The following is a 26292-nucleotide window of genomic DNA, read 5'->3' on the forward strand; positions in this document are numbered from 1 at the left end:
TAAATATTAATGCTGTTGTTAAACCTAACTAGCCCCAAAGTAACAAATTTTTCTGTCCATTTGCTTTCATCTTATCTAGTATAGCAAATACAAATAACTCATCCGTAAAACAAAACCTATAAATTATAGTGATCGAATATAGAAATATAACGCTGCCCGACCGGGATAGTGGTTAGCGACGCTGTCTGCAGCACCGTAGGACCCAAGTTCGAATCTCAGAGAAGGCATGGTTATTTTTAAATGTATAGTGTCTGTGCGGCATGGGGACACTATAAATATGTATTGAGCTGAAAGTTCCCCGAGAGAGGTTGTTGGTACGGGAAGAAGAGTGGGTGACCCTCGGATTCGTTCCCCCCGCCCCCCCCATAAAAACTGGCGGCTGAACTGAGCAAAAGTCGTACTGTCACCTGTATCGTGTTCAAGGCTGTTGCCAACGACAATCTTGCACTCCTCCCCAATGAAATTTGTAGGCTTGTTCCGATGTTACTGTCAGACAAATGAGATAAGACGCAACAACAAAAATATTAACTATGTTGAACAAAAAGGATTTAAAAGGTATTTGCTGAATATAACAAATACAATTTTTTGATGTTACATGTTGGTTTTATGCGTATAATTCCATAGCTTAAAACAATAAAACAATGAATATAATAAAAAAAAGAAACAGTATGTTGGTATAAGTGAGACAAATGCCGATTATAAATTAATAATAAATAAAAGTAAAAGGATGATCATTTCCTTTCGAAAAATATTAAGAGTTTATAGTAATGTATCCTTAATGACTATAATATATTCTCTTTGTTATCAAGAATAGCGAATTTAATATATAGTTTGTTTATTACTTTTCAGACGCAAATAAATAATAACAATTATTTCGTGTATTTTTAATGTGTTAATACGTGTATGATGAAAATCTGTCACAAGCTGTTTTTTATGTGCTTGTAGTTTATCTATTCCTATAAGAGAATTTATATATTCCCGGTAATATTAGTGATAAAGTTTCGTGTTATTGATAAACTAATGTATAAAGTTAGCAAAGATAAGGGCTATGCTACATTCAGAAATTTCCGAACTCATTTTTTAAATAAAAATAGATTGCTATATTTGTAACAGAAGTATAATTTTTTTATTATATTCAACAATTCGACGCCTTTTCACGGACATGGATTGGACATCCCAAGTGTCCAATGAACGCGCCGTTTCTTCCGAGAAGAGCGGTATCTTTCAAAGAGAACGTGCGGTAGCGAGTGATTGTAAAATAAACAGGAAAGGCGGGTCATAACTAGGACCTTGGGCATTATACCTGGGGTCTTTTTCCTATATGCCACGCACGAACCTGGAGATATCCGTCTTCCCCCTTTTTTTTCTTCTAATTCCCTGAGCTCCCTACTTCATGTTCTTTCTTTTGTGAGAACCCTCGGGGTCCTGTCGGTAGTCTTTGATCTTTCCGTTCGTAGTGCTTTGAAGGCGAAGTCTTGTTTACATTTGGGAAAAAAGGAGCGCTGTACGATGTCTGTATAAAACGACCCGATTGCGGGATCGAGACGTCAGTTTTTAGAGAAACTTTCTGTCGACACTTTTGATAAGACTCAGTTAGGTCAACGAGTTCCCGTTTTATATTCTTTTCCCCTCCCTTTTCTTAAGCGAACTGTTTTATGATTTCAACAGCTTTCTCGCTGAAGAATAACTGATTTTTTAATTTCGTTTTTTCAGCATTTGCTAACGCCTGTGATAAGATTTTCTAGCCAAAAATTCACACTCAAATTTCGATTTCCTTTTGCCCCTACCAAAGGTATTCTTCAACTGTTTCTTGCTTTTATTACATTTCTGTCACATTTAACTGAAACAGAGAGATGTCTTTGTTTTTGGTAATGTCTCTCCTTTGTAGCATTTGCATGCTTTCCAATAGTAGACAAATACGCGATACCGATTCCATATATTTGTATTATCGTACGGATCTCTGGGCGGAGGAGGCTTTCTGGTTCATCAGCAATCTGACATGTAGCAATACCTTGCTGACCACTGAAGAAGACTGCGAGAAACTGCTCTCCATCCCGAAATCAGAGATGAACTTCTATGTTGCTGAACCCACACCGGAAGGAAAACTGTTCGCTGTATTACCGGACGGTCTTTTGACGAATCGCTTGGAACCTCGTGATGCTGTTCTGGTGGTGGATCCCTACCCGAAAGCCAATCTAGGCCACCTCCTTGTAGTATTCTTTGTCGATTATGGATGGTCTGAATCGCAATGCAAAGAAAACAACGGAAAATATTTGGGTAAGTTGAATATCTTTATGCATTATTTTACAATAGCAATAATTTTTAAATTAAGCAACAGATTTTTTGAAAGACTAATACATCGCAAAGGTCCTATGCGAACCATCGGTATTAGGCTATTTTAACATTATAGAAGTCATTCTTGAAATTTATGCTCAGAATCCGTTTCTCGCTAGTTAGTGAAAATTCTGTTGCTTTATATGTGTATGTCATTATCTTTATTTGTATAATATTTGTCAATTATTATCAGCTATTATTGAATTATGTAATAGTTATCTTTAAAAAAAAGAGTTAAAATTTAGATTTAGGTTCCTATGTTCTCTTTATCCCTTAATTCAAGTTGTTGCATATCTACAATGGACCTAAGAAAGCATTTTTTTAAATATTCTAAAATTTTACATTTAAAATAATTATGGACAAATTTACTATTCTGGGATTGCTTAGTACATTCTGAATGCTAATAATTATAAGAATAATAATATACGTTCAAAGTAAAATAATCTCCGCATTTTAATAAAAACAATAATTCATTCTATCACAGGTTATTGAGATTTAATGAAAATTTATTTGTTCACTGTTAAATATGAAACTTAAAAGTACATTAAAATTATCACTCATATAATTTTTCTAATAATCTGATTTTAAAGACATCGGAATAATTATTATGGAATTAATTTTTAAAAAACTATACCCTTAAGAATTAAATATATGTAATCCTGTAAACTTATTTAATTTGAATAATTATTTCATTCAGTTATATTTTATATTACATAATCTTTCAGCGAAAATTATCATCATGGTTTTGCGATCATGATAACTAACTATAATTACACACTCTGAGTGAAGCTTAAGTTTGTCTCCAATGAATTTGGCCATTTGAATTGAATTTGCATAAATGCACTATCATTTAGATTTAGTGCGACTTATTAATTATTTAATACATTTATTTCTCGTTGGTTATTCAATGTTAAGAGGTTTTAAGTATCGTGATGACAAACCTAGCATATATTTTTTGGTTAGTAAACAATTTTTTTTAAAACACTAGGCTAGTTTAAAAAAAAAGTGGAAGAATTACTTTTGTTCATTTCTAAACAACGAAAAAGCTTATTGAATTGATACCTTGCGATTAGCACTAGGCTTTTATGAGTGAGTAAAAATTTAATTTGAAGAATCAATCTGTTGTGTAATTTCTTAAGTAACTAAGCAGTTTTAATTAATGAAATTGAAAAACAAATACTGTTCGTTTGTCTCTCGAAATTCGGTGAAATTTTTCATTGGAGAGATATTTCCAATAACTGCATAATTTTCGCCCTGTATTTTATTTTTCATTTAAGTTTGCGGCTCACCAGCGGCCGAGAGCTAAACTCCCTGAATACTAGTAGTTCCGACATAGGTTCGATTCCAAGCGAACGGGGTGGCTGCAGTGGCGTTTTCATGGTTTTCTCCATGCATAACATGTATTCTCTTAGAAAAATCTTCCACGAAGGCGTCCTTTCCCTTATGCAGATAGCTCTACTATGCTTTGCAGTAATCTAAATAAAATCAAAACCATTTGAGATGTATGACCTTTCTTAAGAGCTCTACTAAATCTATCCTTTATATATAGATATAACTGATTTATTTCTCATATCTCCCAAGATCGAAACACAAGAAAGAAAAAGGCCGTATTAAATTTCCTTAAAAAGCCTTAAAACAAAATACCGTTGAAGATTCATTCATAAAAATTAGTATATTGATTAACAACTAAAATTAGTATATTGATTTTATTAATTTTCTGTGATTTGTGGAAGGAAAAACGGAAGTAATCCATAATCCAGTGGCAACATAATTATTTAAACTCAGAAAATTATAAATATTAATTGAAGTAAATATTAAAAATATTCGAGATAATATATATTAAATATATATTATAAAAATATTCTAGATCTTAAAAATATTCTAAATAACAAAAAATTCAAAACTCTATCATTTATTTCTCGAAGTTAAAAGCGTAGAGCTTCAAATTTTAAATAAATACGAATAATAAATATTAATAATAAAGTTTAAATAAATAGTTCCAATAAATACTTAATACTTCGTTCGGTTAAATTCTACGAATTCTAAACCATGAATTATTTATTGCAAAATTATATTATTTTCTTTTACCTAAAATTGATAAATATAGTAGTGCATTTAAAGTAAGCGAAAAAAAATCTAAGTGATAAATATAGCAAAATCTAAAAATAAATATAAAAATAATTTACATGCAATTTTTAGATTTTGTAGCTTTATTTTTTAATAGTTAATTTTAATTTCTTTTTTGGTACTCTAGGATTTTTTTTTTTTTTTTTTTTTTTCTTTTTATGTTTGCTCTAGTACGAATTTTTATAGCTACTATAAATATCGAATTGAAAAAATAAGTATTCCGAAATTTGCGCATTTCCGGTAGAATTAAATATGCAGCATGCATAAAATTTTTAAACACAGACCCTTTCAAATTTATTGTATTATTCTTAAATAAGTTAATAAGATATCTTTTGCCTTTTCCGCGAATATTTTTGCGAATTACGTAAGAATAAATGCTTTCTTTTTTCAGATCAAATTTTTTTCAAACAGACATAATTTTCTTTATTTACTTAATGCAGTGCACAAATAAAATTTAATTAAATCTTCTATATGTATCGCGAATATGCTTAACAAAATAATAATAATCTGAAAGTTTTCAGATTTTATATTACGCCCAAAGGGGCGTTTTTTTACGTTTTGTGCGTTACCTTTATTTTTTAAATATCATGCTCTTCGCATTTAAACCATAAAATTCAATTCAACAGCAATATCACAAAATACTATTTAAAAGAACATATCTTCAATATTTCCGATACACCGTTTCGCGCGCTGGAAATAATTTTTTTTCCTCCGTACAATGCTTTGAATGCATTGAGTTTCTTAATCAAAAATTCATAAGTGTTTTACAAAATATGAAAGATATAATAAAACAAATTCCAAATGAGCGTCCAGATGCCCATATTCGGGTGGAGACGAACGTTATTCAAAATTGGATGGCTCTAGGTACCGTTGTTTTATCGCAATGCGAGAAACTTACATACATTTATGCAGATTCTTCATTATTTAATTTCTTTAAATTTAATACAGGGCTCTAATATGTAGTGGCAACAATTTAAAAAGTGATTTGCCGTTTACAGTGAATCATAGTAAAATCCCATAAGAAAATTAATAGCCCTTCTGAGCGAATTGGCTCTTTGAGCTAAAAAAAAAAAAAAAAAGGATAAAATGTGTCTGTATGCATTTTATTAAACTTCAAAATTTTTAAGTGAATATATATTTTGTTAAATTTCGCAATTTTCTTTTTATTCTGGGAATTCTCAGAACTAGCTTTCTTGAATTCTTGACTTTACTATGCGAGGCATAACCTACTATTTGGAGATAGTATTATTAATTATAACTGATACTAAACAACCCGTGAAGTAGAATGATTGCATTTCGGAATGAATAACTAACTAATAATTGTGTCATATGTTAAAGTTCTCCACCCGTTTTCATGTCATTTTAGTTTTAAAAAATAAGAATAAACCAGAACCGGACGCAAAGAAAATAAGGTTACATAAATGGAGGCAACTATCAGTGAGATTCCTTTCCTTTACTGTAATGGTTAAAGCAGTAAAGCTTCAGAATTCTGGTCAGCCCCCCATTCAAAGTTTTACAATAAATTCAGAGATGAACATTACTGCAATATTCTTGGAAGATGTACTGTGTACACATGAAGTCTTTAAAATCGGATCAATGAAAATTTATCAAATACCTCTTTGACCGAAGTTGCATTCTCTTTTCAATAGGTGGCTGGTTTGACACCTGCCTCAACAAAAGCAGTGGAGTGGGCAATGAAGAAGAAAGCAAATTTGAATAAGCTCCATTAAAAAAAAAAAAAAAAAAAAAAAAAGGGGGGAGTGCTCCCATTGGGTTAAAAGTGAGCCCGTTTTGAAGCATCTTTGGGACAGAAGACGCAGGTGCAGCTCTATCACCAGTAAACCAAAAATTAATTCAATTATCTCATTTATCGGTTATAGATACAACTGCTACAGACCTTATTTCTAAAAATTCTACCGGTCATTTAATGAGCTATATTTTGGACCTGATATCTTAAATTGCATATATAAAATGGCTAAATTCGTTATCAGAGTAGATCTTCAGTTAATTCCAAGTACCTGAACTGTCTTTTGACACAAGATGTAAAACAATCTAATTTTATTTTTATTTAGAAATTGTTTTGTTTCATGAAGTTCTGAATAAAATTTTAAATTGAAACAAAATGTGTAAGGATTTACGCGCAGTCAAATTTATATACATTAAATAGAAAATGAATAAATAAATTTTAAAAATTAAATAACAAAAATAGTAAAACCATAAAGCTCAAAATATTTAACTTTACTCTTTACAATGTTACACAATTATTAGTGAAATACAAAGTATTTAATACAAAACTCTAGATCAGGACAAATTTTCGTTGTTACACATATTTTTTTTTCTTAATTATTTATTTTTAAGTGATGAATTAAGTCATTCTGATTGGCAGAAAAGTTACCTGAGAAGTCACAGCTAAGTCAAGGCGAAGATTTGTTTTCCGACACCTGTGTTCTTAGTTTTAAATTCAGATATGTGTTACTAAGTATTAGCGATATGACTGCGTTTTTCTTTCGCATATATTTATTGATCATCATTTTTAAACTCTGCTTGTTTTCAGAAAATGTATTCAAAACGTTTTCGGTTTTTTAAAAAAAAAAGTGTATTCAAAATGGTTGAAAATCAACTTTCATAACTATTCGGACACTTTAAACAAGCAGTTTTCATGTAATAAAAACATGAAAATAACGGGACATCCAATAATTCGATATATTTTTAGCTAAAATTACACTTTTCATACCTTTGTTATGGCTTTAACTAATTGTTTCCTTTAAGAATATTCTATTTTTCCCTTTCTCTGTAAAAATTGCTTTTAATACAGCTTTAAAAGAAATTTCGTGTTTATATATTCTTTTCTCCAACTTATTCCATAAATGTTTGATAGATTTAAGTTAGAAATATATAGAGGAGTTCTGATAGAAGCAGTTCTATTATAATCCCAAATGAACATTTGAAGTTCTATGTTTAAGATCATAATCCCGATAGAACTTGAATGCATTTTGTATCCCCAATTTCTTGCTGACGCTTTCAGGTTTTCATTAAGAATATTTACAGATTTGTTCTGATTCATATGATTTTCTATGAAAAGTAAATTTTCCATCCCAGAGGCAGCGAAATAGACCTATAACATTATGCTTCCATTTTCACTTTTAACGGTAAATAATAGGTTTTTCGGATTCGATTCATCATTTGGACTTCGCCTTGCAACAATTCGTTGATCGAATCCAAATATATTAAATACTGATTCGTTTACAAATAAAAAATTATTTCACTATGATAATTTTTTTACCGTGGCTTTTCTGAAAACCAGATGTACTTTTTGTTTGTTGCTTGTTTCTTTGGTTGTTGTTGTTAATAAAGAATTGTCTTCCTCCTGATCGCCGCCATTTTATTCTAATAGCTTCAGGGTTAATTCTTTTGACCCTGTTATGGGTTTAATGACTCTTCTAACAGTTTCAGTGTTAACTTTTATTGCATGCCGTTTTTTACAGCTCTAATTTTTAGGTCATATTAGATTTTTTTAGGATAAATTCCTAATCGCTTTGTGTTAATTTAGAATGTAGTCCAGACTTAAGTGCATTTTGAAAGTTCTTCCCAGTTTCGAACGTTTTAGTACATCGAAGTTAGTTGAACTCTTTGCATTAAGAATTTTTTACATTTTTTGAATACTTTCTTCGAGATTATCTTTTATTTTTAAATCTTTATTATTTTATATCTTTTATTTTTTAAAATCGAGAACAGTCAAATTTTGAGCTGAATTTGTCTTTAATTTGTATCAGTTTTCCATGATCACATCAAGTGTGAAACTTACTATATTTTGCTAAACAGGTAATAATTTCTAAATGCAGATGGTAATTCTTGTTATGTATTTTTATTTAAATAAAAAATATGACAAGAAACACCGTCTTCTCAACATCTCAACAAAGCTATCCGAATTATTATGTGAGTTACTGATTAACGCTTTTGGAGTAAATTATTTTGTTTCAAAGAATATTTTGGTACTGTTTATTTTGAAGCAAGCAAGAAACAGAGAAAAATAATATATTAGAAAAAATTTGGAGTCTATATTTCAGTGTTTAATACAAAACCTATGCATACAAATTTCAAAAATATAAATGTCAAAAACAAATGTGAGTCACTGTATATTACAGAATATATACAGGTTTAATGCTCTAAATACAATTTTACATGTTTGCAGTGCTTTTTACGGTAGTTTCTTTCCTTGTTATTTATATAACAGTGAATTATACGAATGCAAAAATGTGAATTGAAGAAAAGTATATGGCTTCAGAACTTCTAAATAAATTTCTGTAAATATTATTTAGACAGGCTGAGGAATTATAATGGTGTATATATTTTTTGTATAGATTGAAATTTTTTCTGTGAATTATATCGAAAAGTGCCTGATATAAAACAGAAAGGGGCTTTCAAATTAAACTTATTTTTATCTTTCAGTATAAAGTGTAACCAATACTAATTATACAACTGACTTCAAAATTAAACGAGTCAGAGAACATTCCTGTAACAAAGATTTGTGATGCAAGCTGAAGAAGAAAAACCCAAACAACTCAGTACTAAGCATGTAATGTGGGAAGTCAGAAACAGAAGTTTTTGCAAATATATATTATTTATTTTTTTAATTTATAGCTCTTTGAAAAAAAAATAAAGAACAAGATTAAAAAAGAAAATAAGAAATAAAATTTTGAGAAATGAGTTTTTTACTTTTAAACTGTTATGTTTATTGAACAAATCTAGTCTGATCAAATGCGAAAGGTAAAATAAAAACCTTATCTTTTGCCGAATGGCAGCATTCTGAAAACTGGCAATAAACGAGGCCCATGGAAAATAAATGAAACTTCTCTTTCGAGCAATGATAATTTCTAGTGATGGTCTCATCCTTGTGACGATTTAATACTTATAGTGATGATTTCTACTTAATGATTGCCAGTGACGATTAACAACTGCCAGTGATAATGCATTAATTGTAACATAAAGTAACGATTCAGAAGTTGAATACTTTTGCCACGAATAGTAAAACGCTCTTTCTTTATTTTAAACCTAAAGAAGTTTTTAACATTTTACAAATATTTAAACTATTTACCTGCATTTCGTAATTTCCTTTGTTTTTGAAATTACTGTTAGCAATAGTCTCATAATAATTTTTAATCCGAATTTGCTTAATAGTCTGCTAGTGTGTTTTTAAATAGTCAACTGCTGTCTCAGATCCTTTACACCAGGCTTTTATTCTTTACAATACGTGCACCCATCTTAGAAGTTATAAATAGTTTTACTATAAATCTTCATTACGGAAGGGAAGAAAGGCAAAAGATTCACTCATTTTATTCAGCTTCAAGAAATGTGAAAGGATAACCAGCCGACAAAGGTAACCTCCTATTCTCTCTAACTGGTTTCCGAACTTAAATGCGAATTACTTCGAAAAGCATAAAGGCAAAACGGAACTCGCATATCTACTACAGGAAATTTGTTATATTCTCTTGATTATTCCGAAAGCAGTCTCGTAATAATATCAGTCATTTCCGAATTTGAGAATTGCTCCAGTTTAGTAAATTTAGTAACATATTTGGTGGTAACTTTTCACAGAAATTTTTCCTAAAAGTTTTAATGATTTCTATAATTTTTAATAGTCTCCTGTATTTTAGAATCGGAAATAAAATGGCACATTTAGTAGGAGAATTATACTATAGTCTTTCTTTTGCTTAGTTGAAGATAAAGATTTAGTAAATAAAAGATAATAAAATAAAAGATTCTTTTGCTTGGTTAAAGATGCTTTTACTTTAACTGTTAATATGAGGATCCTTCATTTATTGGACGTTGTAGAAAAAAAAAAAAAAAAAAATGATTGCGAAAATTTAAAAAGTACTTAATTGTATGTTTTTATAAATGTGAAAAATGAAATGCCTTCTTTATATGAATAATTACATTTTTGTTTACATTTTGTGCGCTATTAAAAATTAATGAATGTTAAGGTAATGAAAGTTTAAAGCTACAAGCACGAAATCAATATTTTAAATATAAAATTCTGTAATTTGTAGAACATTATCTTCCCTTTTTTTCACACAAAAGTTTGAAAAGTGTAATTGCTGATAAACATACATATATTTCGAATCCTACATTCCTGATGGCATCTGATTTTTATATTTCGTTTTGTTTAACTTACAAATCAATTTATTTTAAGATATTCAATTTACTTGCATTCATTTGTAATTCTAAATCTAACCAAAGGCGATTGGAAGGCTATTTTAAAATAAACTAAAAATTGCATGGAAATAAATGAAATATATCTCCTTCCCAGATCAAGTTCTGCATTAAAAGGAAAGCTATTACAGATCTATATAAATTATTTTTAACTCTGCTTTTAGAAATTATCCTTACAATACAACTTTATTTAATTTGAGTTCTGGGATAACGAAAGTCGCTATTTTATTGTGTTGCTCTGAATGATTGCCATTGTAAAATTTATATTAATAAGTATTTAATAGCACTTAATTTACATTGAGATTTTATTATTTATAGCTGATCATAAACCCATCCGAATGAAAAACAAAACCGTGCAAATAAAAAAAATTAAATTTTCAGCCTATGATATCACAATAACTTCAGATGCTTGAAGATAATTGTTCCCATACTAGAAATATAGAATTCCGTGCCATATATACTGTATACTATTAATACTTGACACATGTGGCTTCATCATCTTGTTTTAATCTTTTTTTCAGATGACAGTTCCTGCATTTCTTTGGCTGTTCGCAGACATTGTCTACCACGAACCATGAAATCCATCTGGGGAATGAAGCTGCCAAATATATACCGTTATAAGGAATGTGAAATCAACTTCTTTCCTCTCGTTCATCTGCCAGGAGAATCTCCATCCCGAAAAGCGCAAAGGCTGGAATGCCGAGATAATTTCCAAGGTAAAATTGATTTACGATTTTAAATAACTATTCATCTTTTTTTTCAAAAATTTTCGAAATTTAAAATAAATAAAAAAGAGCCTTACTACTAACAACAGGGCTCGATTAGTGAAATTTAGGAACTTAAGCCCATCGTTCTTTCCGAATCTCATCAGTCCACTTACCTTGTTTTTATGAGAGAAAAACTGAATTCTGAAGAACTACAGGATATATGGATCTCTTAAAGTCTGGGTCCTAGGCCCTGCTTGTGAACCTAGGGGGTAATCAGTCCCTGAATGAACACAGATGTACACTCTAACTGTAATTTGCTGCATCAAATTCAACTGCTTCATAGCGCATGAATAGTGATAATCCAAATCTTTTTTCAGTCTGCTGAATAATCGAAATACACTTAAGATTATTGGTCAGTGGATTGATTGCACATCTTTCCCTGAAAGGCTGGCTGACTTGAAGAAAATGAAAATTTTTTTAAGAAATTAATGACTTTTGATGCAGTGAATCTCACTGGAATAAAATTCAAAGTTTAATATCAATTCATGAAAGGAGAAAAATGAATGATTCTTGGTATTCTAAAGAAGAAGGATCTACTGATGAAACAGCAATAGCATCGTGTCTCTTTAAAATTGTTTTCATTGTCCAAGAATCTGAAATCGTAGTGAATGATGGAAGAAGCAAACAATGTACGCCATAGATTTTATCACACTGAAGCAATTTTTGATGCAGTCATTAAACACAAAACCAGTGTTTCTCAATTTTTTTCCTTTCAAAAATGGCTTTCTCTATTCCTAAACTAAAATTAAATCCTTAACAAGTAAATGAAATGCTCAGCGCATTTTCCCTCAGAAATTATGAAATTCCCTTCCCCCTTTTGAAAACTCCTGGAGAAGGCAGTGAAAGAGTTGAGATGAGAAGAGAAAATGAAATCAATAAAATGAATATACAATAGCAATAGTGGCCACAGTGGGTCAATGGAATTTTTGAAGAAGATGTTGAAGTATAAGTGGATAAATAGATTGCGCTCGAATTTTAATAACAGCTTACCACTGCTCGCTGTCACATCTTTTAAAAGAATATAAATATGGCTTTCAAAGGTATTTGTGTACCCATTTATATACATATATATATATATATATATAGGGTGTTACAGCAAATAGGTTACAAACTTTCAGAAGAGATAGAGTGCACCTAGACGATGGAAAAACACCTACCAGTGTATAATCGGAAACGCTTTCCTGGCGGGGTAGTGAGGACACAAAACACAAGAAAAGAAGGGTACGAACAGAGTGAGAATGTATATTTATTATGCTTAGTGAAACGGAAACCAAAAAAATAGACGATCTTCATCAGAGAAGGCGTTCGAAATTGCTTTCGAAACGTATCCTAAATATGGGATCGGCAGAGGTGGTCCGGAGCATTGGCCAGAAAGATCGCCAGACCTGGCTTGCATTGACTATTTCCTCTAGAAGTACGTCAAGATATTGGTGTATGAAGCCTCCGTAGAGAGTCCCGCTCAGGAACTTGCTGCACGTATCATGGCAGCTGCTGGGGAAGTCCGAAACATGCGCGGTGTCTTCCAGAACATTAGATTTTCCATATGTCGGAGATGAGAGGCTGCATCAGGGTCTGGGGTCGTAATTTCAAACACCTTCTTTGAAATTACGACCATCTTGATGACGATCATTGTCTATTTGTGTTCTTATTTCTTGATATCTACTAAGTATAACATGTTTCCTCACCCTGTTCATGTTCTTCCTTTCTTATGTTTTGTGTTGTTACTACAGCGTCAGGAAAGCCCTTTCGACCACGCATTGCTGTGTGATTTTTGATTTTCATCGTTTAGGTGTACTCTCCTGGAAGTTCGTAACCGATTTGCTGAAACAACCTGTACATAAATAACTTTAAAAATAGACAAAATTAAAGACGAGAAAGATGTTTATCTTAGAGAAATATTTTACCCATTTCCGAGGAAGCTCACACAACTTCCTTTTCTTTAATCACCTTAAAAGAATTTAATTATCTTAAAGCTTTGCTGTAGTGCTATGCAATGTACATTGTTTTTAGTTGCTTAATCGTTATCTATTTGTTCTCCTTCTAAAATTATACCTAAAAACTGTTCAGTTGGCGAACTAGATTTTCTGAAAAATCTTCCACTTTTATTCAAAATGTGTTTTTGATTTTAATCCCATTCTTCCAAGATATTTTAAAGCCTTCTAGCGTATTTACATTTTTTTATATTTACTTTAATAAGATATATCATAAACGTCGTACAATTATTACGATTTTCCTTTCCTTTACTTTTAAGAATTATGAACTAAATGTTAACAATTTTGTTGTTATTGTTCTGGACTAATATCATTGGTTTTTTTTTACAGGTTTTGCCCCTTGTCCTACTCTTCGACCAAAACATCTTTCAGAGAAATTGTCCTGTGATCCCATTGAGAGTAATACATATGCTTGCAGTAATACTGGTGAGGGAGCGAAAACTCGTTGTCGTATGCTGGAGAGCTGTGATCAAGCTGTTTTAATAGCTGGTGGTTGGGACAGATTGTCGGATAAACCCATTTACTTGCAGAATGTTCTCACATTCTATCAGATGCTCAGAAATAACGGTTTCTTGCCAAGGAATATCAAGACGTTTTACTCTACAGGAAATAAAGAAATTGATGGTAAACGGCTTTATCATTTGAAATTCGTCTTTGAGTTTCTTACTTTCTTGGCCCTGTTCTCATTCTGTATTTAAAAATAATGATTCATTTTCACATTTTCTTTTGTATTTAAATATTGCATAACCCTCAAACAGATTGAGCTTTCAGCTTCTCCTCTTCCCCCCATCCAACTTTGCCCCCTTCTCATTCCTTTCATCTATAGTCTGTTAATTGTCATAAATATTTCGAGGTCTTACCGACTCTTTCTCATTCCTGATTGTAACGCATGTCGCCATCACCGCATAGCACTTATTTCCTCCACCTCATTTAAGACGTAATTCAAGTAATAATAATAAAAAAAAAAAAAACTATTAGCAGACTCGATCTTCTTTGGTAGCCGTCGTTACCATGGTTACAAGATAAAACGGGCAAGAAAAATTACCTTGAAGTGTCTATTCTAAAATCAGAAACTATGTGTCCTCACTACCAGCTGAACGATAAAACCGTTAGCACCAATATGTTGGGTTCAAAACCTGGCAAACGGACTGGCTGCAAAGGAGTTTACGTGGTTTTTGTTATATATATAACGTAGTACACAAATGCTATCTGCCTAAGGTAGGATGCCTTTGTGAAAGATTTTTTTAAGGGAATTAGATTGCGTTTAAGATTTTTTATTATTATTATTATTCAGGATAGCTTTTCTACTCATATAGAAATTTATTTCTTTATTTGCATTTTTATTCGTACTCTTTCATTACTTATGCTACTTTTTGGGGGAAGTGAAGAGCCATAAATGTTGTTTAGTATTAATACACTGTATATTGTTTTTAACATTCATTTAAAAATTTTTATTTCAACTCCATCTCCTTAATATCATTATTTTCTTTGTATTATTTTGTTTAATGTATTTTTAGTTCCATGACCTTTCTAGGCTCTTCACATTTCTTTATTTTTTGTGTCCTCATCCTTTTTTCATATATTTTTACTCTTTTATTTCCGGTAATTATATTTTCATTCTCACAGCCAATCAGTAAAATAATACACTTTTAACACCCTTTTATAAATTTTTTTCCATTTATAAATTATTATTTATTTTTATGTTATTTCCTTTTCATCTCCTAATTTATTTTTAATTCATATAATAATAATATTTGATCTCATTCTCGAATCATAGATTCATTTCCCTGTCTTCTTCCTACATCTTTAATTTCGATGTGATTATTGATGATATCAAGTAACAGATACTGTTTGATATATATATATACGTTAAAGATATACACACATAAATGTTTTCAACAACATCATAGGAAGCTTATAGCTTCAAATTCAAATTAAACCAAAGAAAAATGTATTTTTCAACGTTTTGTTTTCTTGTTGATATAGTCATCCAGTTTTTTAACCCTTAAATGCATGAATTTTTATTTTTATTCTTAAAGTAAAAAATACATTAGAATTGATATCAATAAAATAGGAAAAATACTAAAAAAAAAATCTAAAGTAAGTTTTTATTCCAATTTTTGAAAAAATATTATTAACTTTTACAAAAAAATACGATAAGCAAATGTGTAATAACAATTTTATGTAATAATACATACCTTATAAACTTATTAAAATAATTTTAAAACTTTGAATGCATCAAATTAATAACAAACACAATCAAAAATTCGTAAACAGAAATAATGTATACAGTCTACACATCAACTCACAATAATGACCGTTACGCCGTTAGGGGCCACCACACTTACACTTTCAAAATTATATACGTAAACAGTATGTATCCATTTGGTTACACTATGCAGTAAGCTAAAATTTGCGTTTTGATTTGATTTACATGACTAAATATGAGTATGTTGCCAAATGGCAACTACATGCATTTAAGGTTTAAATAATAGCTCAGCTATTGTATGCAGGGAATTTATTTATAGTTCACTTATTCGATTATTCATTAGTTTATTTAGTATATGTGTTAGCAACCTACATTTCACATTTCCATTTCCAGAGAATGAAGAGATTTGGCAAGAAACGTATCCAGTTACTTTGAAACTGGCACTTCGATATCATATAGAAACGATTTGCCAGACAATGCATTGTGCCGATTCATTGGTCCTCTACCTGAGTAGTCCAACCCAAAAAGATGGATCAATACTGCTATGGGATGCAAATGGCAATGGACAGGTAATTATATAATTTCTTATTTAAAAAATGTGTGTAAGAAAAATGTATATGTGCGAAAATTGACATGAACATCTTTTGCTTGAATTAAATAAAATGCAATAAATGCACTTTTTTAAAATAGCTGCCATTGATCTTAGCAGTCTAACTGTACAGTGGGCAGGCCATTAATTTATCGAAATTGTGCCTTGTCAGTATTGTGCCACGATGATTACATCAGTCTAGGGTCATGTAATTAGCATATCAAAATTCTGACTTTAGATTAACGCTTAAAAATAAAATTCAGCGGTATTCTAATTGCCTGTATTAACTTTAGATATTCAAAAATATAAATTGCCCTGGGAAAAATGACCTCAGTATTTTTTAAGAGATTTTTATCAAGTTATACATCCAGAAAGATGGCAGATCTTAATGAAAATAAATCACACCATCTTTTAACTTTTGCGTTTTACTGACTCAAAACATATTTTTCTGTCTGACGATGATGCTTTGATGATATGCTTACGAGCAGTTTATGACGTTCTGCGAATGAAGATGAAACGATGGCGGTTGACTTGCATTTGATATGCGAAATTGCCAGATTTCAGTCGCAAGCTGATTTGCAGATAATTCCTTTCTAAACGATATCTTTTGGAGTATTTTTACTGGTAAATTACATGTGGAAAACAGGATCCGAACATCTTAAATCCATGCTTATTTCTGTCTAATTTAATACTCTTAATTAATAATTAATAAAAACCCAAAACATTCTTGAAATAGTGTCATACCATAGTAAAATACTAACCTATAATTCTTTTAAAATAACTTAATATATAATTTGATACCCTTAATTAATAATTACTAATGCTATGAGGACAAATCAAACTACACTGATTTAAAATATATTAACAGCAGTCAAAGAATGCAAATTTAAATCTTTCAGCTTTACGTGTTTTTTTTTTTTTTTTTTTTTTTTTTTTTTTTTGTTTTGTTTGTTTTTCCTTAAAGCCTAAGGGAGCGTTAACCGAGAAGGGCTATTAGTGTCAAAATGGCATTTTGCGTCGTTTCGCTATAAACGGCAAATAACTTTTTTAATTTGTTGCCACCAAATATTAGAGACCTGTATTATATTTAAAGAAACTGAACAATGAAGAATCTGCATGAATGTATGTATGTTTTTCGAAATGCGAAACAACGACGGCACCTAGAGCCATCAGATTTTGAATAACGTAATCATCCATCTGAATTTAGGCGAAGCACGAATCTTGAATTTCGAACTTCTTTATCGCCTATTTCATATTTTTTAAACTTTAATGAATTTTTAATTAAGAAACTCAACGATTTCAAAGGCTGCAGTGGCAACACACTGTACGGAATAAAACATTTTTATCTGCAGCGCGTTAGACTATAAATTATAAATTCTAAAGATAACTGTTTTTAAATATTTATCCCAAAGATGCGTTAGTCCAAATGCTCTCGAAACGTGTACGTGTGTATGTGTAAATGAAAAAAAAAAAAAAAAAAAAAACACGCTCCTTTGAGCCTAATATAAAATTTTGCAAGCTTTCATTTTTTTATTTAGTTATTATTTATATTATTATTATTATTATTATTATTGTAATGGTGCGGTTAACATTTCTGAGATATCCTGCTATTTCTAATTACCAGTAACTTGATTAATTGTGCATATCATCTTTAACGTACTAATCGATAGCAATTACAGAGTACTAATTCCACCAAAATCTTGAATAAAGTAAAAATACGACTCTTTTTTACTTCCTTGTACGAAGTAAAAAGGAAGTATTGTGATCGCGAAAAGTTTCAGGCAGCATATTTCAACGAAAATATCCCATTTTGACCTCTTTCAAATGCAATTTAACGATGTATTTCCGTGATATCTGTATGTAAGGACAGAATAAAACACTCTTTTCCTCCAAAAAAATTATAAAACTGCTTTAAAATGAATTCTGAAGAGAATTTTTCGTGGCATATGTACGAACGTATGTACGTACGTGTCTCGCATAACTCAAAAACGAGTAGCCTCAGAACGTTGAAATTTTGTATATAGGAGTGCTATAACATGTATATGTGCACCTCGTATTTTGGTTGCAATCGGCCGCACCAAACGTATATAAATATATATATATATATATATATATATCCATTCTGTTACCCGGCTCAGTGATTTCAGTTTCTTTACTCTTATATGTTTGTAAATTGTACATTTTTTGCTTTAAAAATGATTGAATTATGTTGTTTTTATCTTCCGGTTAAGGATTTTATGCCTTTAGTAAATCTGTGTGCAATATTTTTAGAATTATCAGCAATTTTAAAGTTGTTTAATTGCCCCTAAGCCTGTTTTTAATGGCGGCCATTGATGTTTACATTTGAAACAGGAGACTAGTGGATTTGTTGCCAATCTAGAGAAACTTAGCTTCGCAACAACAAAGATAACGCATTCATTTATTATTGCCAATTAAACCATGCTTAATTCTTTCTGGAATTTTTTCGAGGAAATAAGCGTTTGAGATTTACTTCGTAATTTTTAATATAGATATTTTGAGTTTGTATGTATTTCTGCCTTGTCGCGAAGTGAAAACTGAATTAATTGAATGAGAAATACCCATTCGTCTGTGAAAAACTGTTTCTTTTTTGTTTTGTTTGCTTAATTCCTTTTATACATCGTTCTAGCTTTATTATAGTATTTGAATAGAACATGTGGCAACGATTAAATAATTATTTAAATGATATAAATTTTGTGCATTCTGAGTTATAATATGAACGAAATATAATACTATTAAGTAAACCTAGCGCCAGAGTGTCGCTATGGTAAACAAAGTGAATTCTAAAGAATGCATTTATTCTATTGTGGTTTATGCGCTGTAGGCGAAGTAGATTTAATTCAATCTATTAAGTTTAAATGAAATGCAAGAAAAAATGCATATAATTTAATATTCCGTACAAGGAAGTCATGTGGTGTACACATCAGAGTTTTTCTCTTCGTAACTATTCTCTTTTGGATTTCTTTGAACAAGCCGAAACTACTTTCTATAATGTCGTGTTATTAGTATACGTGGATTAGTCGTTAAGATATTTATTTATTTAAATCTACACTCACCAAGAAAAAGATCATTAAACTTTGGCCTTGAAACCAAAATTTGATCTCATGAACATAAAGCATAATCCGCAACTTAGTAATATTCTCCATAAATGTATATATCGTTGTCAACTCATTTACCTTTCTCTGTAGAGACATTAGGTATATTTTTGGAAGCAGGAAAGATGAAAAATTAGCAACGCCTTCGCCGGGAATCGAACCACTGACCTCTGGAATACTTGCCCAGAGTGCAGAACCACTACAGCACGAAGGCACGCTAGGAAAGCGGGAGAAATACCTCATGTACTTCCCCTTTTAAAAGGCGACTGGGGTTTTTAGAGGACCCAGTCGCCAAATTCTGGGTGAGGAGAATCATCATCCAGCACCCTTTTAGTTCGGGCGCCACTGTAGAGAAATTAGGTATTTTTTGGGGGGGAAGCAGGAAAGGTGAAAACTTAACAACGCCTTCGCCGGGAATCGAAGCACGAACCTCTGAAATACCGGCCCAGTGTGCAGAACCACTATACCACGAAGGCACGCTAGGAAAGAGGGAAAAATACCTTATATACTCCCCCTTTTAAAGGGCGACTGGGGTTTTTAGGAAACCCAATGGCCAAATCCTGGGTGAGGAGAATCATCATCCAGCACCCTTTTAGTTCGGGTGACACTGTAGTGACATTAGGTATTTTTTTGAGGGGGAAAGCAGGTGAAAAATTAACGACGCCTTCGCCGAGAATCGAACCATGGACCTCTGGAATACCGGCCGTGTGCAGAACCACTACATCACGAAGGCACGCTAGGAAAGCGGGAGAAATACTTTATATCTCAACAGCTTCGTACTTTGCCTTACAATTTAATATACGCTTAACCATTAAAAATATGTATTAATTTCTTGAATCTTATATTCTTAGACTTGATGTATTGCAAATTCATATATTTGCATTTGTGTTTAGATTTCAAACGATTCTATGTGCATTGTTTTCTTACAGTAAGCTAAAACTTATTCTAGAGCATTATTTCCTTTAATTAGTGATACAGTACTTAAACTGACAATGATTATCTAACCAACTGCTTTCCAACTTTTTCTCTCTCGTATACCCCTTAATAAGACTTTATAATATTGAATGCACCTAACCTCATCTTTTAGAATTATGACCCCCCTTCCTCTTGTTTTGACAGTATTCCTGGAATATATTTGACTGCTGTATTTTTTTAATGTCATAATATTAATAGCGCGCAGAATTAGGTCAGAAAAATACACTGAAAAAAAAAACGATTATTAGATAATTTATTTCAGATAAATAAAATGGTAACACATATTTTAAACTAAAACCAATATAAATAATCAGTTTCTAAAACGAAAATGAAAAAAAAAATGGATGAATTTATTCACTGACTTAAAATTTGATGAGATTCAGACTTAAAACCCAAAATGTTCTTGAAATAGTGTCATACCACAGTAAAATACTAAACCTATAATTCTTTTAAAATAACTTAATATATAATTTCGTAAATACTAAATTAACAAAAGTTAAGATTCTATTTCGAAAGATTCAGTACATTCGTACTCTCATCAACATATACAGAAAAAATAGGCAATTTTTTTTCCCTCAGTTACTGTCAGAAAAGGATTAAGAAAAAATTTTTGTTTCAGCATGAAACAAAAATTCTTAAAAAGGAATTCTGAATTATCTTCTACTTTGAGATGAATTTTTCGAATATGTTCTTCTCCAAACATGGACTGAGCAGCATCGAAGTTTTAGCAATTGTATGGGTCTTACCATTTTTAGTGATACGGCAACTTATTTTGTAGGACTCTTCAATCGTATTTTCATCATTTATGTTAGCTGATAATAGATAAGATTTCACATTAGGACCTTCAGACAGTTTAGAAAAAGGTTTACTATTATTTTTTTAATTGGGATATTTGGTTTCTAAATGATGCAACAGTTATGAAGATTTTGTACTTCCATCCGATAAAGCTTTACTACGTATTACACAAAGAAGACTGGGGCTGTCCTCGTCTGTTTTGAATGAAAATCGATATTAAGCATTCATCATAATATTTATCTTGTTCTTAAAAAAATTCCTGTTTAAAACTTTCTTGCTACTAGTCAGCCTATCATTTTCCAGCGTAATAGCTTCGTTTTGGCTTAAATAGTTCTTCAAAAATGCCAAACACCAGACCAGCGCTATTTTCCATAGTTTTAGTTCTGTGCGAAAAATCTGTTTAACAACTTATTAATTTCTATTTAAAGAAACCTTACGTTTAATAACTCAAAAAGAAATTTCTATAAAACAAAACTGTACACTGAGATATATTTGACTTTATTATAATTGTAAAGAAAGACAGCAACATAATGCACTTAATAGTTCATTCAAATGTTAAAAATGTTACTTTTTGCCAATCGCTTTGTACTACGTGCTGTGACAAAACGGAAAAGGGAATGCTTATATAAGATGAGTAAGAAATCGCATGATGTAAATCGTGTGGGCGGTTAGTTACAAATAATTGCATTGCTTCTGTATGCATTTTGGTCTGCGATAGTCACGCTAGAATTCCTCGCAATTACTCGCCCTTTTATTCAATGCCAAATTCAAGCTTTCTGAATATCTTGTTTTCCTTTTTTATCAGTACTTATTATTATTCTTTTTTTCTGTTTTCCGCCATTGCTGTTAATTTTTTGAGTGTATTCTAGACTAAGCTGTCGCATACCCGCATGGGTGCGCGTATCACAGGTTGTGAACCGCTCATCTCTGAACATTTTCCTCTCCAACAGGCCGAAAGAAACGAAGTATATACAATGAAGGAGATGCTTTATGACATCAAGGGATGTGCCGCACAACGGGTGTACATAATTGCTGATCAGAGTTACTCTGGGATGCTCGTTCATGCCTTGGAACATTCTCAGGAGGGTTACGACAACGTCATCGCTTTCGCCAGTGGAGAAGAACATGAGTATTCTCGGGAGGGAGAATATACGAAATATTGGGCGAACTACTTGCAAAAATCAAATTGCATGAGGAATACTTATGAGGTAATTATTGACTATTATTATACCTGACAGCATAATAGTACTTTATATATTTCTATTCTCAAATATTATGATTAATTAAATGCATCATTCATTAATATAAAAACTTCTAAATCCATCAAATAGAACTTTCAGAGCTTAATGTAAGGAAAAGTAAAACTCTAACCTTTCTTTTTTCTTAATTTCTTAAGAAAATGGACTTCCAAACCAAGACTTTTCAATCATTCGTAAATGCAACAAAATAAATGCATGAGTCATTGATACAAAAGCTTCTAAATCCATTAAATCTAAATTTCAGATCTTAATGTAAGGAAAAGTAAAATTCTTACACTTTTCTTTCCTTAATTTTGGGCCATCTGAGTAACCTATGAATTGAATGCGATCTTGAACACGTGTTCAAACAGAGCATTTACTTTCTTTCTGATTTAGAAGTCAATATAGTCAAAGAAAACCTATGACATGAACCCATCTTGGGTGACACGCATCACGCATTTCCAGAGTCGTCGACGGAGACAAAAAAAAAATTGCATAATATAAAAATATTTGTCTCATGTAATGTTACGTTTGCCTACAGCTCTGCGTTTAGCTCTAGACTGCGTTAGCATTCATTAATCTATAAATGATATACCACCAGAGTTAAGGTTTTTCCGAATTTTGACACGTTGAATTCAAAATGGTTCGCCATCACTGAAATAATACATCAAATATTGGCCATCGTTAGTTATCCATTTCTGAAAAGAGCACGCTATAATCAAAAGTAAACATTAACTCTAGCAGCACCTATTGGTCAAATTATTATCTATTTTCATCATCTGATAACCTGAAAATTTTCATGTAAAGTATTTTTCTTGTACATAAGCATTCTTATCGTACTTAACTGTTTTCTCTATAGTAAATCCGTGGTTATGATGGTTATCAAACAGAAAAGTGTCATACTACTAAGCCATATCTAGGTAGGTAAATCTATTTACATGAGTGCTTACTTCAGGAAAGTTTAACGTATATATTCATGTTTCCATCATTTACACTTTGGAGTCCCCATCGCTTGATTTCGTTCACGCTATATTAAAGCACTAATACGAAAGTGTTGTAAAATATGAATATCAATTTTCATGGACTGTGTTTAATAAGGAACAGGACTAGCAGTTTGCTTCCCGGTGCAAATTCTGCAGATCCTAAATTCTTACGACGATGCGACCGAACCGCATGCGCCGGTTTTGAGCATTATTAACTAACCAGACGCTTATCACTCGTGAAAGTAACGCTGAAATAACAGTGTCAAATATTCTATGCAAACTGATGGAAGTTGAAAACTCTTTCGGTTATATCAATTTACGTTATCCTGATCTCTCCAGGTATTAGCAAAATAAAACTCTCATACTGATAAATTGAAACTAGTGCCAGTCAAGAGCGTTCAGATCATTTAATCCGCGGTTAGGCAACAAGTATATTTTTTAGATATATATTGGCCTAAATCTTTTTTTTTCCCTTTCTTAGATTTTGCAGACAAGCATGACTTCATCTACTCCTACTTCATTCCAAGGTTCTAATGGTTCCATGAACACAACTCTTTACGGAGCGCCGTGCAATTTTCAGTTTACTGAGCGGGAACTCCAAAGAGAATATTTCGGGTGTCAAAACCTTCCAGCATCTGTGTGGCTTAGAAGAACCAGATATATATCAAGTGAGGAAGAGGAATAAGAATTATTTTGTGTGAAAAAGCCTTATGTAAATAAGTATATAGACATGTGTATATAGACGTATGTAGATACGTTGAGTTTTATTCTGAAGATTTGTGTATAAAAGATAAACAAGAAACCTGAAAGAAATTTGTTCTCTGAGGTATAGAACTGAATTCTTATGGAATTAGCTAAAAGTTTGTAATATATATAAAACTTCTCTATGAATGCGTGAAAAGTATTCTTGCTTATGACCTTGAATTTTGATTTTATTTACCTTTATTTATCTTCACCTCGAAATTGGCTGCATATATTAAACGTACACAGGATTGGGCGTTATAAGTAATACATTTTTTAATTTAGAGAGAGAAATTATTGTGTTTCGGAAGCTGTAGACGCTGGAGGATAACAGAAGATTTTCAGGTAATTGTATAAAACGAACTTTCAACAAATCTAAAGCATAATTGATTTCTGCTCCCAGCGAATGGCATGGACTTTTACCAACCACGTAACAAGACCATCCTATTGACTACTTTCCGTTGCCCATTAACAACATGTGAATAATTCGTAATAGATTTTTTAAAATGAACATTTAGAGAAAGATTAGGTTAAATATTCAAGAATGTAAATTTTATGATAGAAGTTTTGGGGGTTTTTATATGATTAGTATTAAGCACCAGTTTGTAAATATACTCGTTTAATAAATTAAAATATATACATAGCGTTAGATTGACATTAATCTGAGTGGTGAACAGTGTGTGTACACAAACTTGTAAAAACAGATGGGAAGAATTCTTTTTTGCAGTCCCGCAGAGGCGAAATTCTTAGCACCCATGCGCTAGAAGGAAAAATCAGTCCCGCGGAGTCGAGATTCTTAGCGCGCTATGTGCTAGAAGGAGAAAATCAGAACGTGACGTCAGGGTCGATTTTGCAGAAATGTGGGGGAAAGGTAAAACGCCATACCATCTCCCTTCTTGGAACAAATTACATTAAAAAATCTGTAAAAGAGAGAAAAACAAATTGAACAAATCATTTTTGAAAGTGAACATCAAGTCCGGGTCATCAGTTTGGGGTTGTTACATGATTATTAAACACCAGTTTGTAAAGAATAAATTCTTTTAATAAATCAGAATATATACATAGCGTTAGAATTGCATTCATCCGAGCGGTGAGCACAGTGTGTACACGAACTTGCAAAAACAGAAGAGAATAGTTCTTTTTTGCAGAACCACAGAGTCAAGATTCTTAGTGCGCATGAGCTAGAAGGAGAAAATAGGAAGTGACAACGTTGATGTTGAAGAAATTTTGGAGAAACTGTAAAACCCCAACAACCATTACGGAATCATGGTCAGAAAAAAAAAAAAAAACGCAAAGCTATAAAATTTTACTTTTCTAATCCTGAAAACCTAAAATCTCAAATGGAGGTACAATCTGTTGTTATGCAATGCATTTTGGTAGATTTTTTTAAATTATTTTAAATGTATGCATAATATCATTTTAGAGTTTTTATACCTGACATTTTTTAACATAAAAACATATTCAAGCTTGGTAAATGTAATTACGTTTAGAAACTTATTTTGTATAAAGCAGATTTTATTATTCCTAAAAAAATATTATTTCAATATTTTTTTAGATAGTTTTATTTAAGCCTTAAATTTATTTATTACAGAGTCTGTTTCATTGGTACAATTTTTATAATCTTATGTGTCACTTAACATAGCTAGAAATTGTTTGCTGTGATATTATTTCGATTCTCATATTTATATATTTTTAAAACAGTATGCAAATGACTGAGTATCTTAATTGTATGGAAACTGGATATTTTTTTAATTAAAGAGAATAAATATTTTTTCCAGAATCATGTATATGTTTAGCAATTTTTGAGCATTTGGTAATTCTTCTACTTACATATTACCTAACATTCAAACAAAAGCATTCAAAATTACATTTTTGCACTGAAACGCATATTTTCACAGCGAAATAATTTATCAGAATTTAAATTTATTACCAATTTTAAATTAAATTCAATGAGTATTTTGAGTATATTTTAATTCTGAGGCCTGGTTGGCATATTTTAATATAAATTTTGTAATTTTAAGGCTTATTTTAATTTTAAGGTCGATGCCTTTAGAATGTCAGTAATTTAATTTTAATTTTATTAACGTCAATCATTAATAATCATTTCATTCTTAGAACTTTAATACTCTCAATTTCTACTTTAACAATTCCTAATGTAAGTGACTTCTGAGATATATTGAGAGAATTTCACTAAAGAATTATCGTGTTAAAATAGGAAAA

The 26292-nt window shown here is 31.2% G+C and overlaps 1 protein-coding gene across 1 annotated transcript; it reads left to right on the forward strand.

Moving 5' to 3' along the window:
- Positions 1 to 1425: 1425 nt before the first annotated feature.
- LOC118188947 (uncharacterized) lies at positions 1426 to 25802 on the forward strand. The gene is made up of 6 exons (XM_035359476.2): positions 1426 to 2277; positions 11193 to 11387; positions 13760 to 14053; positions 16032 to 16207; positions 22061 to 22318; positions 23813 to 25802. Exons 1-6 carry the CDS (start codon positions 1854 to 1856, stop codon positions 24014 to 24016), a joined length of 1551 nt encoding a protein of 516 aa, XP_035215367.2. The 5' UTR covers positions 1426 to 1853; the 3' UTR covers positions 24017 to 25802.
- The last annotated feature ends 490 nt before the right edge of the window (positions 25803 to 26292 follow it).

This window comes from Stegodyphus dumicola, chromosome 3 (assembly GCF_044657685.1).
Source record: "Stegodyphus dumicola isolate Sdum_Otavi_A_Nest chromosome 3, ASM4465768v1".
Lineage (NCBI taxonomy): Eukaryota > Metazoa > Arthropoda > Arachnida > Araneae > Eresidae > Stegodyphus > Stegodyphus dumicola.